The 15,340-nt window shown below is 41.8% G+C and overlaps 1 protein-coding gene across 1 annotated transcript in view; it reads right to left on the bottom strand.

Moving 5' to 3' along the window:
- Positions 1-1,820: 1,820 nt before the first annotated feature.
- pamr1b (peptidase domain containing associated with muscle regeneration 1b) overlaps positions 1,821-15,340 on the bottom strand; it is a 151,957-nt gene continuing 138,437 nt past the window's right edge. Inside the window, exons 13-14 of the mRNA XM_043706264.1 lie at positions 10,631-10,923; positions 1,821-4,047 (exon numbers count right to left, since the gene is read on the bottom strand). Coding sequence (XP_043562199.1) covers positions 3,517-4,047; positions 10,631-10,923 — 824 coding nt within the window. The 3' untranslated portion in view covers positions 1,821-3,516. The remainder of the gene's footprint in view (positions 4,048-10,630; positions 10,924-15,340) is intronic.

The following is a 15,340-nucleotide window of genomic DNA, read 5'->3' as shown; positions in this document are numbered from 1 at the left end:
CAGGTTTTGCAGTTCCTGCGGTGGCAGGGGAAAGTGGCAGGATGGGAGGGTGGGTCGTAGGGTGGGCATGGAGCTGTCCAGGTAGTCACGGAGGGAACGGTCTTTGCGGAAGGCGGAGAGGATTGGGGAGGGAAATATATCCCTGGTGGTGGGGTCTTTTTGGAGGTGGCGGAAATGTCGGCGGATGATTTGGTTTATGCGAAGGTTGGTAGGGTGGGAGGTGAGCACCAGGGGCGTTCTGTCCTTGTTGCGGTTGGAGGGGTTGGGTCTGAGGGCGGAGGTGTGGGATGTGGATGAGATGCGTTGGAGGGCATCTTTAACCACGTGGGAAGGGAAATTGCGGTCTCTAAAGAAGGAGGCCATCTGGTGTGTTCTATGGTGGAACTGCTCCTCCTGGGAGCAGATACGGCGGAGGCGGAGGAATTGGGAATACGGGATGGCATTTTTGCAAGAGGTAGGGTGGGAAGAGGTGTAATCCAGGTAGCTGTGGGAGTCGGTGGGTTTGTAGAAAATGTCAGTGTCAAGTCGGTCGTCACTGATGGAGATGGAGAGGTCCAGGAAGGGGAGGGAGGTGTCAGAGATGGTCCAGGTAAATTTAAGGTCAGCGTGCTAAATAAGGTGAGCCCATGGTGTTAGAGGCAAGGTGCTGGCATGGATAGAGGATTGGCTGACTGGCAGAAGACAGAGAGGAGGGATAAAGGAGTCCTTTTCAGCATGGCAGCCAGTGACTAATGGAGTTCCACAGGGGTCCACGTTGAGACCACAGATATCCATGTTATACATTAATGATCTGAACTAAGGAACTGAGAGCATTGCTGCCAAGCCTGCACGTGACACAAAGATAGGTGGAGGGCAGACAGTGTTGAGGAAGCTGGGAGACTGCAGAAGAACTTGGACAGGCTAGGCATTGAGCAAAGTGGCAGATGGAACATAATGTAAGGAAGTTGTGGTTATGCACTTTGGAGTGAAGAATATAGAGATGTAGACTGAAATCTAAAGTGCTAAGGGGAATTGGGAGCCCAAGTTCAGGACTGTCTTAAGTTTAACAATTCAGTTGGCAGTTAGGCAAATGCAATGTTAGTGTTCATTTCAAGACAGCTAGAATACAAAATCAGAGATGTACTGCTGAGGCTGTGTTCGTTTAGAATATTGTAAGCAGTATTGGGCCCTAAAGCTAAGGGAGGAAGTGCTGGCATTGGAGAGAGTTCAGAGGAGGTTTACAAGAATGATCCTGGGGACAAAGAGCTTGTCATGTGAGGAGCAGTTGAGGACTCTGAGTTGGTATTTTATAGAGCTCAGAAGGATGAGGGAAGGGATCGCAATAAAACTTATATGAATACTGAGAGGCCTGAATACAGTAGATGTGGAGAAGATGTTTCTACAAGTAGGAGAGCTTAGGACCCGAGGGCACAGCCTCAGAGTGAAGGGCTAACCCTTTAGAACTGAGATAAGCAGGAATTCCTTCAGTCAGAGGGTAGTTAATCTGTGGAATTCATTTCCGCATAGGACTGTCGAGGCCAAGCCACTGAATGTATTTAAGACAGAGATAGATGGATTCTTGATTAATAATGGGATCAAACATTTAGGGTATAAGGCTGGCGAATGGGGTTGAAAATCAAGTCAGCCATGATTGAATAGCGGAGGAGATCCGATGGGCCAAACAACCTAATTCTGCTCCTTTATCTAATGGTTCTATGTAAATTCAATGCAGCATGTTTTGGGTTTTTTATGTAACCAATCTCCCATTTTATGCAAATGGTTAGGTTAATCAAGGTTTATTCAATGGAATAAGGAGTCTGCTTCACAATAACGTGTCCACGTCAGAGTCACTTCTTTTATTTACCTCATCTCCCCAGTACAGAAAATATTTTATTAAACAATAAAAGCATAAATTCTTGAGAACTCTTATTATAAACAATAAACCTGGACAGAAAGCAGCTGAATATTTTGGTTACAGATCCTTTTAACTTATTGCGCATTTTCAGCATTTATTGTTCATGTTTCAGATTTCTGGGAACAACAAAGATTTATTTTTCTTTCTGTTCTATAAGTGAGTTCATAATCTGGCATCAACTGCTATTCTTGCTAAACCATTCCAGAGGTGGTTCACCCCTTAAATTAATAACTTCTCCACTGGTCGTAAATTTGGCCCTTACAACTATGAACATGTGGTTCTGTAGTCAGATATAACAAAGTGTTACTTTGGGTTTACGTTTTCTTCTCTGTTCAAAATCATATGCAGTTCATCGTGTTATTTTTTAATCTGAAGAACCCAAACTTACCTTGTTGGAATTTACCTCAAGTTGGAGTGTTGTGGACTTAAGCACATGATCTCGATTCTGGTATATTGTCAGAGATCCCATATTTTGAATGAGTTATTAACCTAAGGCCCTGTCTGTGTTTTGTGGTGCATGTAAAAGACCAAATAACTAAGTTTTCCGGGTCACCTGAACAATATTTATATCCACCATAATATCTATTAAACATTTTATCTGATTAGTCAACTCATTGTTACTTGAAAGATCTTTGTGTTTAAATTGGCTGCTAATTTAAACTAGTGTTTACAACTCCAATTTGTTAACTGTGAAAAGTTTTTGCAGGTTTCTGAAGCTGAAACAGGCTCTATCAATGCTAGTCAAAGTCATCTACACCTCAAAAGTAATTCATTTTGTAAAGCATTTCATAAATTGATCAAGTGATGTGACAAGGCACTAAACACAAGTTTTTTTAATTCACTTACTAGAAGTTTAAAGTTTACAGATGATTAAAAAAAACAGACTAAGTAGTGAAGAGTGAATAACAGACCCTGGGGAGACAATGACAGTCCAGAAAGTCACAGGATTGATGAAAGTTAATACAGAAAAGTGACTTTTGGAGAAAAATATCAGGTGTGTCAATATGAAATAAATTATTCAACTTTAAGAATAGGAATAGAAAGAACAGAAGGATCTTAGACACAAATCTTTGAAGCTGGTTGGACAGACTGAGGCTTTTAAAAAAAATTACATCTGATCTTGGGCTTTAAGAGAGAACTGCAAAGGCACTGAAAATCAGAAAAAAAGTTATGCTAAATGTTTTCAAAATGCTGGTTAGCATCCAACTATGTTGTAGCCAGTTCTGTAGTAAATTTGATTTCTGATGGGAGGAAAAGTGAATTTGACTCTAGGAGAGGGAGTAAATTTGATCCCTGGATTGTGGGAATGCAGATTTTTTTTTCTCTCTGAAGCGAAAGAGGAGTAATCTTGGCTTGAGGTAAAGGAGGAAAGTGAACTGGATTCTTGCAGTGGAATTATAAAATCATTGTAATTTGGCAGTCTAGCTTTGCATCTCCTCAGAAACAGTCTGTACCATCAATTCAGTTGTTTGGAAAGAAGGATGATCTGTGCTAAGTAATTAAAGTTATAATGTAAATACTGATTATCCATAAACATATTGAACAATTCAGATGATGCAAACTGGAAATTGAACGCCATTGTTCATGTAAGATTTTTGAGATGCTGCATCATGCAAAGAGCTTTATTTCAGGTGTTTTTCAATCCAATCTTTGAATGGAGTGACGTTTGTATAAACAGTGAAAAGTTCTTCACTGCATCCTTTCTCATAGCCCCAGCTCACCAAGCCTACCAGGTACCAAGTGAAAGCAGAGCCCGCCCTGTCTGGAGCAGGGAAAGTTGCCACGCCACCTGTCTCCAATGGGCAAATGTTTGAGAATCCATTTGGATCCTGACGGGCACAGAACATGTTCTCAGTGATGCTGACAGAGATCCCATGGTCTTCATACTGCTGCTCGCACTGGACAGAGTCGCCTATTTCAATAGTGCCCACACGGATCGTGTCATTTGTATGAGCCGAGTCGTTGGCATCATGCTGCATTCTCCACCCTGTGACATATCCCTGTGTATTCATATTCGATAGATCTTTTACATCAGGAAGACATACAGGCTGCACATGGTCAGTGATTTTGGCCTTGTCCATTAGTTTGACGATTGCAATATCTGAATCTAGTAGTACTGGGTCATAGGAGGGGTGCACAATAACTGCAGCAATCTGAAGTAGTAAAGCAGAAAAATATATAACTTTTAAATGTTATTATGCTATTCGATGGGGGGAGGCAGGGCAGCATTGTTGAGAATGGAATAACTTAAACTTGCTTATATAGTTTCAGCATTAAGCACCTTCAGCAAAGGTCTCTCACCACTTCTCCAACTGTTTGGGATTACACACAAAAGATACATGGTACAGAAACAGACCATTCTGCCAAACCAGCCTTTACTGGTGTTTATGCCTCACTCAAACATTTTCCCATTTTACCTCATCTAAAGCTACCAGCTATCACCTTTGCCCTCTAGTCACCTAGTTTTCACTTAAATGCATCTGTAATAATCACTTCAACCACTCCCTGTGGTAGCAAGTCCCATACTTTTGTCATTTTCTTATTTTTCTATCAATACTATGTTATGTTGACAGTTCTCTAGTTATGCTGCTGGTAAAAAGAAGAAACAATCTCTCTGTATTTACTGGATCCAAATCTTTGCTCTTCTGTTTTCTCTTCCGAGAGAAAAGAAACTCAGCCTGCCGTTTTATTGATATTTATATCCATCATATCATTCTTGTAAATGTTCTCTGCACACTCTTCAATGCCTCTGTATCCTTTTTGTAACAAGGCCATAATTACACACATTATTCCAAGCGTGATCTAACTAAAGATTGATTTAGATTTAGCATTACCTCCTTGCTTTTCAATTAGTCAGGACAGTAGTGGGAAGTTGTGCGTGGAGTCCGAGGAGATAGGAGAGGTGCTAAATGAATATTTTTTGTCAGTATTCACATAGGAAAATGACAATCTTGTTGAGGAGAATAGTAAGATGCAGGCTATTAGATAGATGAGATTGAGGTTCATAAGGAGAAGGTGTTAGCAATTCTGGAAAGTGTGAAAATAGATAAGTTCCCTGAGCTGGAAGGGAAGCCAGGGAGGAGATTGCAGAGCCTTTGGCTTTGATCTTTATGTTGTCATTGTCTACAGGAATAGTGCCAGAAAACTGGATGAGAACAAATGTTGTCCCCTTGTCCAAGAAGGGTATTAAAGACAATCCTGGTAATTGCAGATCAGTGAACCTTATGTCGGTTGTGGTTTAAAGTGTTGGAAAGGATAAGAGATAGGATTTTTAATCATCTCAAAAGGAATGAGTTGATTAGGGATAGTCAGCATGATTTTGTGAAGGGTACGTCATGCCTCACTAACCTTATTGAGTTCTTTGAGAAGATGATAAAATAGGTGGATGAGGGTAAAGCGGTTGATGTGGTGTACATGGATTTCAGTAAAGCATTTGATAAGATTTCCCATGGTAGGCTATTGCAGAAAATACAGAGAAATAGGACTGAGGGTGATTTAGTCATTTGGATTAGAAATTGGTTAGCTGAAGAAAGAGGTTGGTGGTTGATGGGAAATGTTCGTCCTGGAATTCAGTTACTAGTGGTGCATGGCAAGGATCTGTTTTGGGGCCACTGCTGTTTGTCATTTTTATAAATGACCTGGATGAGGGTGTAGAGGATCGGTTAGTACATATGCAGATGACATTAAGGTCGATGGACTTGTGGACAGTGTGGAAGGATGTTGCAGGTTACAGATGGACATAGATAAGCTGCAGAACTGGGCTTAAAGGTTGAAAAAGGTTGAAAATGCTAGGTGATTCACTTTGGAAGGAGTAGCAGTAATACAGACTTCTGGGCTAATGTAAGATTCTTGGCAGTGTGGATGAGCAGAGAGATCTTGGTGTCCATGTACCTAGATCCGTGAAAGTTGCCACCCAGGCTGATAGAGTTGTTAAGAAGATGTACTGCGTGTTAGCTTTTATTGGTAGAGGGATTGAGTTTCGGTGCCATGAGGTCATGTTGCATCTGTACAAAACTCTGGTGCAGCGACACTTGGAGGATTGCATAGAGTTCTCGTGCCACATTACAGTTGAAGCATTCCAAAGGGTCCAGAGGAGATTTACCAAGATGTTGCCTGGTGTGGAGGGAAGGTCTTATGAAGAAAGGCTGAGTGTGAAAAAAGATCTGCCACCCTGCCAACCCACAATAGGCCCACCAAAGCAAAATTGGCCAAACTGTACCAAAACACCCAGAATGCTTCAGCAGGGACAAAGCAGACTGATAAGTGAAACTAGACAGCACTCGCAGAAAGGGAATATACTTCCAGCACCCACTAACAATGACACAGCACATAGTTATCCCAAAGTCCCGAGGGCAGTTTCATAATCCAGCAATACCAAAGCCACACAAAGAACAGGTCAGACAGAGAGGCACCAGCAAGAGCACTACCAGGGCAAGACAATGGAAGCACCTCACCACTTCAGAGGAGACATTAGCACTTATCTGCGAAGAGGAATAAAAAGTCCAAACCCATCAATATTGCCAGAATGTTGCTTTGTGTAGAGAATTAGGACACTCCTCCAATAATTGTTTTCCAATTAGCATCATTGTAACTAGATTACTCCATTTCCAGATAACTTCCAGATTCATTGTGTTTTCCCCATTTCTAATTAGCCTTATTGTACAGGATTATTATAAAAACTGGTTTCATCCTCAGCTCAGGGAAGAGAAATTTTCGACTGCCTGGGCAGACTGTCTGTGCTGTTTCAGCTTAGTCAATTTCTCTTCCACTATATTGCTGTACTAATAAACTGTTTGTCAATTTCACTTTGAACTGTACTTTGTGATCTCTAATTTATTGGGCAAATTTCTCTGACACTGAGAGACTTGAGGCTGTTTTCGTTAGAGAGACCAAGATTGAGAGGTGATTTAATAGAGACATACAAGATGGTCAGAGGATTAGACAGGGTGGACAGTAGGAACCTTTTTCTTCGGATATTGATGGCTAGCACGAGGGACATAGTTTTAAATTGAGGGGTGATAGATATAGGACAGATGTCAGAGGTAGTTTCTTTACTCAGAGAGTAGTAAGGGCGTAGAACACCGGGCATTTAAATGGTAATTGGATAAATATATGGATGATAATAGAATAGTGTAGGTTAGTTGCGCTTCAGACCAGTTTCACAGGTCAGCGCAACATCGAGGGCCGAAGGACCAGTACTGTGCTGTAATGCTTGATGTTCTATTACCCATAGGAGAAATAAAGTCTTGTGCAGGATTTGTCAGTTTTATGGCACGGCTAATTTGTGCTGAAATCTTTAATGATATGTTGCTTTATCCTACCTAGACCTGACCTTCCTTTTCTTCTTATTAAATCAATGTCCTTAGTTCTCTGCCTGAACAGAGGTGCGAAACACAAAACAGCATCATGGCTTCCAACGCAAGTACGGTAAAGAGGTAGGCCCTGTGCTGTTATTGACATGCCAGTTGTTCAGTCAACTAAGCCAACTAGCTTCTCAGGCAGTCTTCTGAATTGCTGCAGAACATGCTCTTTGACTTTGTTGTTGTCCAGATTTATAAGTACAGATGGTACTATCATGGCTGTAATGATAGTACTTTGCAACACATGGTTGATCAGGAATCTCTCCTGACTTAATGCTTGTCGTTTGCATTTCACAGAATTCCTACAGTGAGGAAGCAGGCCATTCGGCGCATTGAGTCCACAACGACACTCCAACGAGCATCACACCCAGACCCAACCCCTGTCATCCTGCATTTTCCATGGCTAATCACCCTGGTATGCACATCCCTGGATACTATGGATAATTTAGCATGCCCAGTCCACCTAACCTGCACATCTTTGGACAGTGGGAGGAAACTGCAGCACCCAGAGGAAACCCATGGAGACACCGGAAAATGTGCATACTCCACACAGACAGTCACCCAAAGCTGGAATCGAACCTAGGTCTCTAGCACTGTGAGGCAACAGTGTTAGCTACTCAGCCACCATGCCACCCCAAAGAAATGTAATTACACATCTCTGAAGCAAGTGGGAGTTGAACCTCAGTGTCGTGGCTCAGAGGTAGGGACATTGCCACACCAGAAAGCCTCTCTTTCAATTTTATTTTATTCATTATGCCCCCCATTTTTACTTGAAACCCATTTACTACTCAGTTCTTCATGCCATATTATGGGCGGCACAGTGGCACAGTGGTTAGCACTGCTGCCTCACAGCGTCAGAGACCCGGGTTCAATTCCTGCCTCAGGCGACTGACTGTGTGGAGTTTGCACGTTCTCCCATGTCTGCGTGGGTTTCCTCCGGGTGCTCCGGTTTCCTCCCACAGTCCAAAGATGTGCAGGTTAGGTGAATTGGCCATGCTAAATTGCCCGTAGTGTTAGGTAAGGGGTAAATGTAAGGGTATGGGTGGGCTGCGCTTCGGCGGGGCGGTGTGGACTTGTTGGGCCGAAGGGCCTGTTTCCACACTGTAAGTAATCTAATCTAATCTAATTATGTCTACCTGTTCTATCGCCTTGACAAATACTAAAGCAGAATAATTATTTACTATTTTATCATCTCTCCATCATTACCTACAGTATTATCCTCTCTCGTCCTTAGAGGAACACTATAGCTGCCCCTTTTAATTGGAATGTGAAATATTTTAATAATTTGTTTTATATTCTTTGACAAATTAATGTCATAGTTCCACTTTGACTTCCTAATTATTTTTTGACTTCTTTTCAAATCTCTGCGTTCTCTTATCAAGTAATTTGCTGCTATCTATGTTCTTCATGTGTGCTTCTTCTACAACTCTCAAATACCTCCTAGTGGCATTATGCATCCACAGATTCTCACCAGCATTTACTTTGTTCACTTCCTTTTAGCAGAATATATATTTCTTGCTTTCTGCTCTGAACTTTTCAGCAATGTTTCATTTTTTGTTCTACATGGTTGCATGCCAACACCCCTCCTGGATCACTACTCTGATCTGGCAGCTCAAGTCTGAATGTTGCCCAGGTTGTGTATGGACATTGCGATTCCTCAAATACTGAAACAGTCAAAGGAAGCTGGACATAGAGTTTTGCAGCATGGAAACAGACCCTTTGGTCCTACCAGTCCATGCCAAACATAATCCCAAACTAAACTAGTCCCACCTGCCTGCATCGAGCCCACATCCCTTTAAACCTTTCCTATTCATGTATTTATGTAAATGTCTTTTTAAATGGTGTAGTTGTGTCCACATCCACCACTTTGTCAGGAAGTTCATTCCACACACAAACCATCCTCTGTGTAAAGAATTTGCCCCTCGTGTCTTTTTAAAATTTCTCTCCTCTCACCTTAAAAATGTGTCCCCTAGTGTTGAAATCCCCTATTCTAGGGCATGTAATCATTAGTAAAATTCTCACTTCTGATATCACAAAGGACACGTCATTGATAAATAAGCTAACGATCATATGACACAATCTGGAGGAACTCCTTCAGTGATATTCTGGGACTGACATGACTAATGTCCACAAAACCACAACCATTTTCCCGTGTGCCAGGTGCGAACTTCAAACAATGGAGAGCTTTCCCAATTCCCACTGAATTAAACTTTGCTAGAGCTCCTGTCTGCCACACTCGGTCAGCTGCTGCCTTGATGCCAAGGGCATCAATCTCACCTCACTACATTTTAGATCCAAACAGCAGACCATTGAGTTACCTGAAGGTCCATAGCAGAAAACTGGATCCTGTGTCGTGTCATCCATGATTCAAGCAACAGCCACTACAGCTGATAATGCTAACGTTTTTATCCAGCTTGCCTTCCTAAGTTCTGTTCTCAGCCCTAAAGATCAGCCTTCCTTCAGTCTGTTAACCTGTGTTTTTTTGTCATGACTATGGCCTTGGGTTACTATAGTTATTCCAAGTGTAGTTTGACAGCAAAGAGTTGCAGACAACTATACAGACCAAATGGCTGCAATATTACTCAAATATCAACACAATTCATCCTTAAATTCTTCCTGTCTCTGCCTTGACTTCACTAAACCCCTCCCATAAGCCAGTTAGCTTTCCTTCCTGCAACTGTGTACTGTTGATTCAGTGACACCACCAATACTGTCAGGTTCCTCCTCTGTATTGTGTTCTGTGACTTAAGCCTAGATTTTCAATGAGTTGGAACTACTCAAGAGTTATTAAAATATTTGTGAAGAAAACCAGACTATGGGATTCCTGCCTCCATTTCAGTTTTTAGCAACTTTTGCATTGGGAATACTGCTTTTGTGCATTCGAAACTAAAGAAACTACCTTCGAATTACCTGCTCCTAAACTGCTTTGGTTAACAGCTTAAAAAAAGTAATCAAGTCTTACAGTTTCAACAGACTACATTATGTACATTTTTCTGATTTTTTTTACTAGAGCTTATATACTCTACTATACATTATGAATGCTTGGCTAAGTTTCAAAAGGTCAAAAACTCTGTATATCACCAGGGCTGTGTACACATTTTGATTGATAATTTTAAGAGGTTATTGAAGCATTGTCTGTCTTTGAATCGGCCAATAAAATATTTGACTTTACAACAACTCTAGTGAATGAACTCTTGAGGAAATTAATATTTTTGAGAGAGTATCTTTCTATGTGGTTTGATTTCTTCATCTCCAATTCAGAAAACATGGTTCCTGAGGAATGCCTGTAGTGGATACTGGATGAGTGGCAATGCAGCATTTGAGCACCGTATCTTATTATACCTGCCCCAATTCTGCCAGGGTGAATATTACTCACTTGTAGATATTGTCGGCTCTTTTCTTGCAGTTCTTCCTCATGGTAATGCTTCCCCAGGACCACCATCATATCGGCTGTGCTGATCACCACCGCCTTTCCCAGCTCTGTCACGCAGTGGGCGGCAATAACAATGTTCCGTTCATTCAGGAGTGCCCCACTGCAAGCCAGGAACCATGCCTGCTGCCTGACGATCTCGTTGCTGGTGCGTGACATCTTATGGTAAAGCGCAGCCTGCCATGCCCAAGCCATTGAGGGGAGATTCTGCAGGCTGAAGTTGCCAAGTTTTCCACAAACTACCAAACAGACAGTGTAAACACTTCATTTAAAACAAACAAGTAAGATAATAATAACAAAAAACAGCAATTTCTATTCACTGTCAACAAAACACACTGAGCTAGCTCACTTGATCTATATTCAGTTCTTAGCATTGCACTTTCAGAAGGATACATTGAGATTCATGACAATGATAGTCGAAAAGTGTGGTGCTAGAAAGCACAGCAGGTCAGGCAGCATCCGAGAAGCAGGAGATCGACATTTTGAGCATAAGCCCTTCATCATTTACGACAATGATACCTGAGCTGTAGGGCAAAACTATAATAACAGGTTGCAATGTCTAGCGTTATATAGCCTGGAGTATTGATGATTAAGGTAAGATGCAGTGAGAGATAATTAAACAAGTACATAGTTTATGCTAGGATCAACTATATCCTTTGCTCAAAGCGTTCAGAACAAAGTGGATGCATGGCCTTGGGATGGTGTCAGGAAACACCATCACATGAAAGGAAATAAAAAACTTTCTGCTTCAAGAAGATGTTGAAGCTAGATCCATTGAAAATTTCAAAATTGAGATTGACAGACTTACTATGCAAGGATATGTAATGGAACCAAGGTAGGTAAATGGAATTAATATGCGGATCTGTCACATTTTAATTAAATGGTAGGTAGGCTTCATGGCTAAATTGCACACATTTGTTCATTTATTCTATTTTAGACAAATCAAAGGAGCAAGTATTGTTATGAATGTGTTGGAGGAATGCATTTGTAATCATGCTCCACTATTCCATTAGTGATGTCATTAAGATGAATGTTTTGATTTAATCACCAAAATGGTCAATTGATTCTTTTTGGACAACTATCCAGAATAAGCGAGACTTTCATCAGGCTCCTTCAATGAACTCAAAAGAATCTGTTCATTGTAACACAAAACTTATTCATAAAATAAGCGGCAAACACTGGTTAACATCTAAGCAATAAACCAGAATTAGAACTTTATCCTCACTTAATCGCAAATTGACAAATTCACAGAACACAACAAATAACAGACTCTGCAGAAATTATAGGCTGAATCTTTTGCTATTTTTGCTCGGTGTCAATTTTGTCATGTTTCATGGAGGTTTCGGTTGATGTGGCCTAATGAGGTTTCTTGCCATATTGTTCCAAAAGTGCCAAAATTCAATAACTTCCTAACATTCCCCTGTTGCTCCCTTCTCATCCAATGCTAGCCAAATTTTACTATCTCACTGTGGTCTGTAGAACTCTCAGAACTCACTGAATATCTCAGAACCACATTTCCCCAGAAACTAGATGGCACAAATTGATGACATGTAAATCAGTGTAGGTTTCTGGCAGCTGCAGCTCATTAGTTTCTTACCCTGGTCGTTATCCCTACAATGTTCCTACATGCTCCATTGATATCATTCTCCTTGACACTTCATTTATACGTGCTGGCATGGATTAACCACCCTCTCCACATCATGGCTGCTCCTAGAATAACTTTCACACTCTTTCGGTAATTCAACATTTTACTTTGGAGCTCAAGAACACTGATAACCTGCCATTTTGCTATGGCGCATAGTGCTTCTTATGCATTTACAAAGGATGCACATTATGGCTCTTAGCTTGCTGCCTTAGCACCTACTCAATTTGTGCTCACTTGGAGAGTGCAACCTTCTGTCTAATTCGCATTGCTTTCTAATGCACACTCATTGACTTCAGCACTGCCAGCCTCTGAGTAGTTTACCTTGCATGTGAGCACAAAGCCTCCTCATTGTTTAGTTAAAGGTGCATTGCTTTTTAGTGTAGAGGGAGAGGCAGGAAGCTTATCTCAGTAGAAAGCACAGACCAGTCAAAGTGGTAGAATTGTCACTTTATGGTAGAGTAACTGCAGTATGTACCTGCAGCTGATATTGCAAACACACTGCATGTACAGCAAGCAAATAACAATGTATGAAAACGAAAGAGGAGTTGTCCTAAATAGGTCAAGGTATGCTGCAGACAATAAAAGAGAGATGCTGCAAATCTGATTCCAAGTAAGGACTATGGACCTATCAGAGTCCAAGATCCTTGACTTTGCAATTGGCTAATGGACTAAAGGCAGTCCTGCACCAGTCCAAGAATTACAAGTAGGTCAGTTGAGGTGCTGTTTAAATGTCAATCCATTAGGATGGGCCAAACTTAGTCAGAGCTGTTCTGCCAAGGCAGTTGAAACGTTTGGGCATTAATAGTCAAGGAAACTTAATGATGGAAGTCCAGTGAGTTCTGGGGAAAGGAGGCAAGTCAAATCTGGTGATGGGGTTCATTGCACTGGATTGCCAGCAGAATTGTTACAGCAATGAAAGGCAATTCTGGATAAACCTTAAAGAAAATAGGAGTTCCAAGAAGCAGGCTTGTCATAGTAAAATTTAGGACCATCAAAGGCACAATAATTCAAAAAGCTACAGGCTCTGGGATATGTTAATAGTATTATGAAGTGGTTCAACTGAAACAAAGTAGGCTGAAAAGTCATACTAGTCCACAAGACCGGCAACACAAATGTGAATAGGGTACGATGGCCAAGTGGGAAGGTGCTGGTCCAGAAATTACAGGTTCAAGCACTGTCCGCACCTTAAAACTTCTGGCTGGGGAGCAGTATAGTTGCTCAATGTTTAGTACTGCTGCCTCACAACGCCAGGGACTTGGGTTAGATTCCATCCTCAGGCGACTGTCTGTGTGGAGTATATACACTGTCCCAGTGTCTGCCTCTGGATGCTCCCGTTTCCTCCCACAGTCCAAAGAAGTGCAGGCTAGGTGGACTAGCCATGCTAAATTGGTCTGGTGTCCAGGGATGTGCAGGGTAGGTGGTTAATCATGGGAAATACAGGGTTACAGGGATAGTGCAGAGGGACGATGTGTCTGGGTGGGATGCTCTTCGGAGAGTTGGTGTGGACTCGATGGGCTGAATGGCTTGCTTCCACATTGTAGGGATTCAATGAACATGAAAGACTTGTGCGAAATCTTACATCTCAGGTGGAGCCTGCAACTCATTCACAAGAAAACCATGTTGGATTGGAGGTCGTCAATTCTGCAATAACTGCATAAAATGACTGACACTGCTTCCAAAGGCAGCAATGTAAGTTATGTTAGCTCAGGGAATTACAGGCCCTCCTGGAATAAATTGAAGTGACCATGCCTCCATGATTCAGTCATGCCACCCATCTGGCCTCAATGTGCGGTTCTTCAGTAGGACATTTGTTGTCCAAATCTTAGCCCCAAGCAATCAGTAGCATGACATTGCATGTACTAACTCTCTCCTTGTCATATCAGTAAAGCAACTGTTAGCAGAGAAAGGCACTTCAAAGCAGAACCTGAAATTTCCATTTTCCAAACACATTCCGTAATTAAGCAGTGGAAGACAGTACTTTGCAGTTGGCATAGACCCACACTGAAATGTTAATTGTCTGCAGGTAAATTGTCTGTGATTTAGAAGAAAGTGTCTCCTTTGAGTGGTGACAGTCTAATGGTGCCTTATTGCCAGAATTCTATTCCCAATGTAGCAGCAAAATCTACTGTAGAATAACATCAAATCCTTCATAATTTCTCATCTATACATGGGAAACCTCTATGACACAGTTTGGCAAGATATGATGCTTCATTGTGATGGATGTGAAGGCTGATGAGTTCCTGCAATTTGTGTTATCATTCTGACATCTCCCATAGATTATCAGCTCATGGATCTCACATAGAAATGGCCACGGCTGTCATGCTTCAAGCATTCCTGATGTCTGAAGCTATCAGTAGTCAACTGATAGGTAGCCCGCAAGAGTTGAGCAATGTTTGGCCATGACAACCTCTTCCATTGTTGGGCTGTCTGAAGAAGCTGATTACCTCTCACACGAATGCAACTTAATGAGGTCACCACAGAGAAAATAATACAAGTGCAGACATTATAACAGTGCAAGTGAAGATACGTTTTCAAAGTTTGTGAGAAGATTTGTAGCTCGGGTGCTCGTTGCTGTGGTTCTGTTCGCCGAGCTGGAAACTTTTGTTGCAAACGTTTCGTCCCCTGTCTAGGTGACATCCTCAGTGCTTGGGAGCCTCCTGTGAAGCGCTTCTGTGGTGTTTCCTCCGGCATTTATAGTGGCCTGTCCCTGCCACTTCCGGTTGTCAGTTTCAGCTGTCCGCAGTAGTGGCCGGTATATTGGGTCCAGGTCGATGTGTTTGTTGATGGAGTTTGTGGATGAGTGCCATGCTTCTAGGAATTCCCTGGCTGTGGTAATGGTAGTGTTGTCACTACTATAATGGTAGTGTCAACACTACCATTATAGGGCAAGCCAAACAAAAAACAGCCAGGGAATTCCTAGAAGCATGGCACTCATCCACAAACACATCGACCTGGACCCAATATACCGAACACTACAGCGGACAGCTGAAACTGACAAACGGAAGCGGCAG

This window comes from Chiloscyllium plagiosum, chromosome 16, assembly GCF_004010195.1.
Source record: "Chiloscyllium plagiosum isolate BGI_BamShark_2017 chromosome 16, ASM401019v2, whole genome shotgun sequence".
NCBI lineage: Eukaryota > Metazoa > Chordata > Chondrichthyes > Orectolobiformes > Hemiscylliidae > Chiloscyllium > Chiloscyllium plagiosum.
Note: the sequence above shows the minus strand (reverse complement) of the source record. Positions and strands in the feature narration are given on the sequence as shown.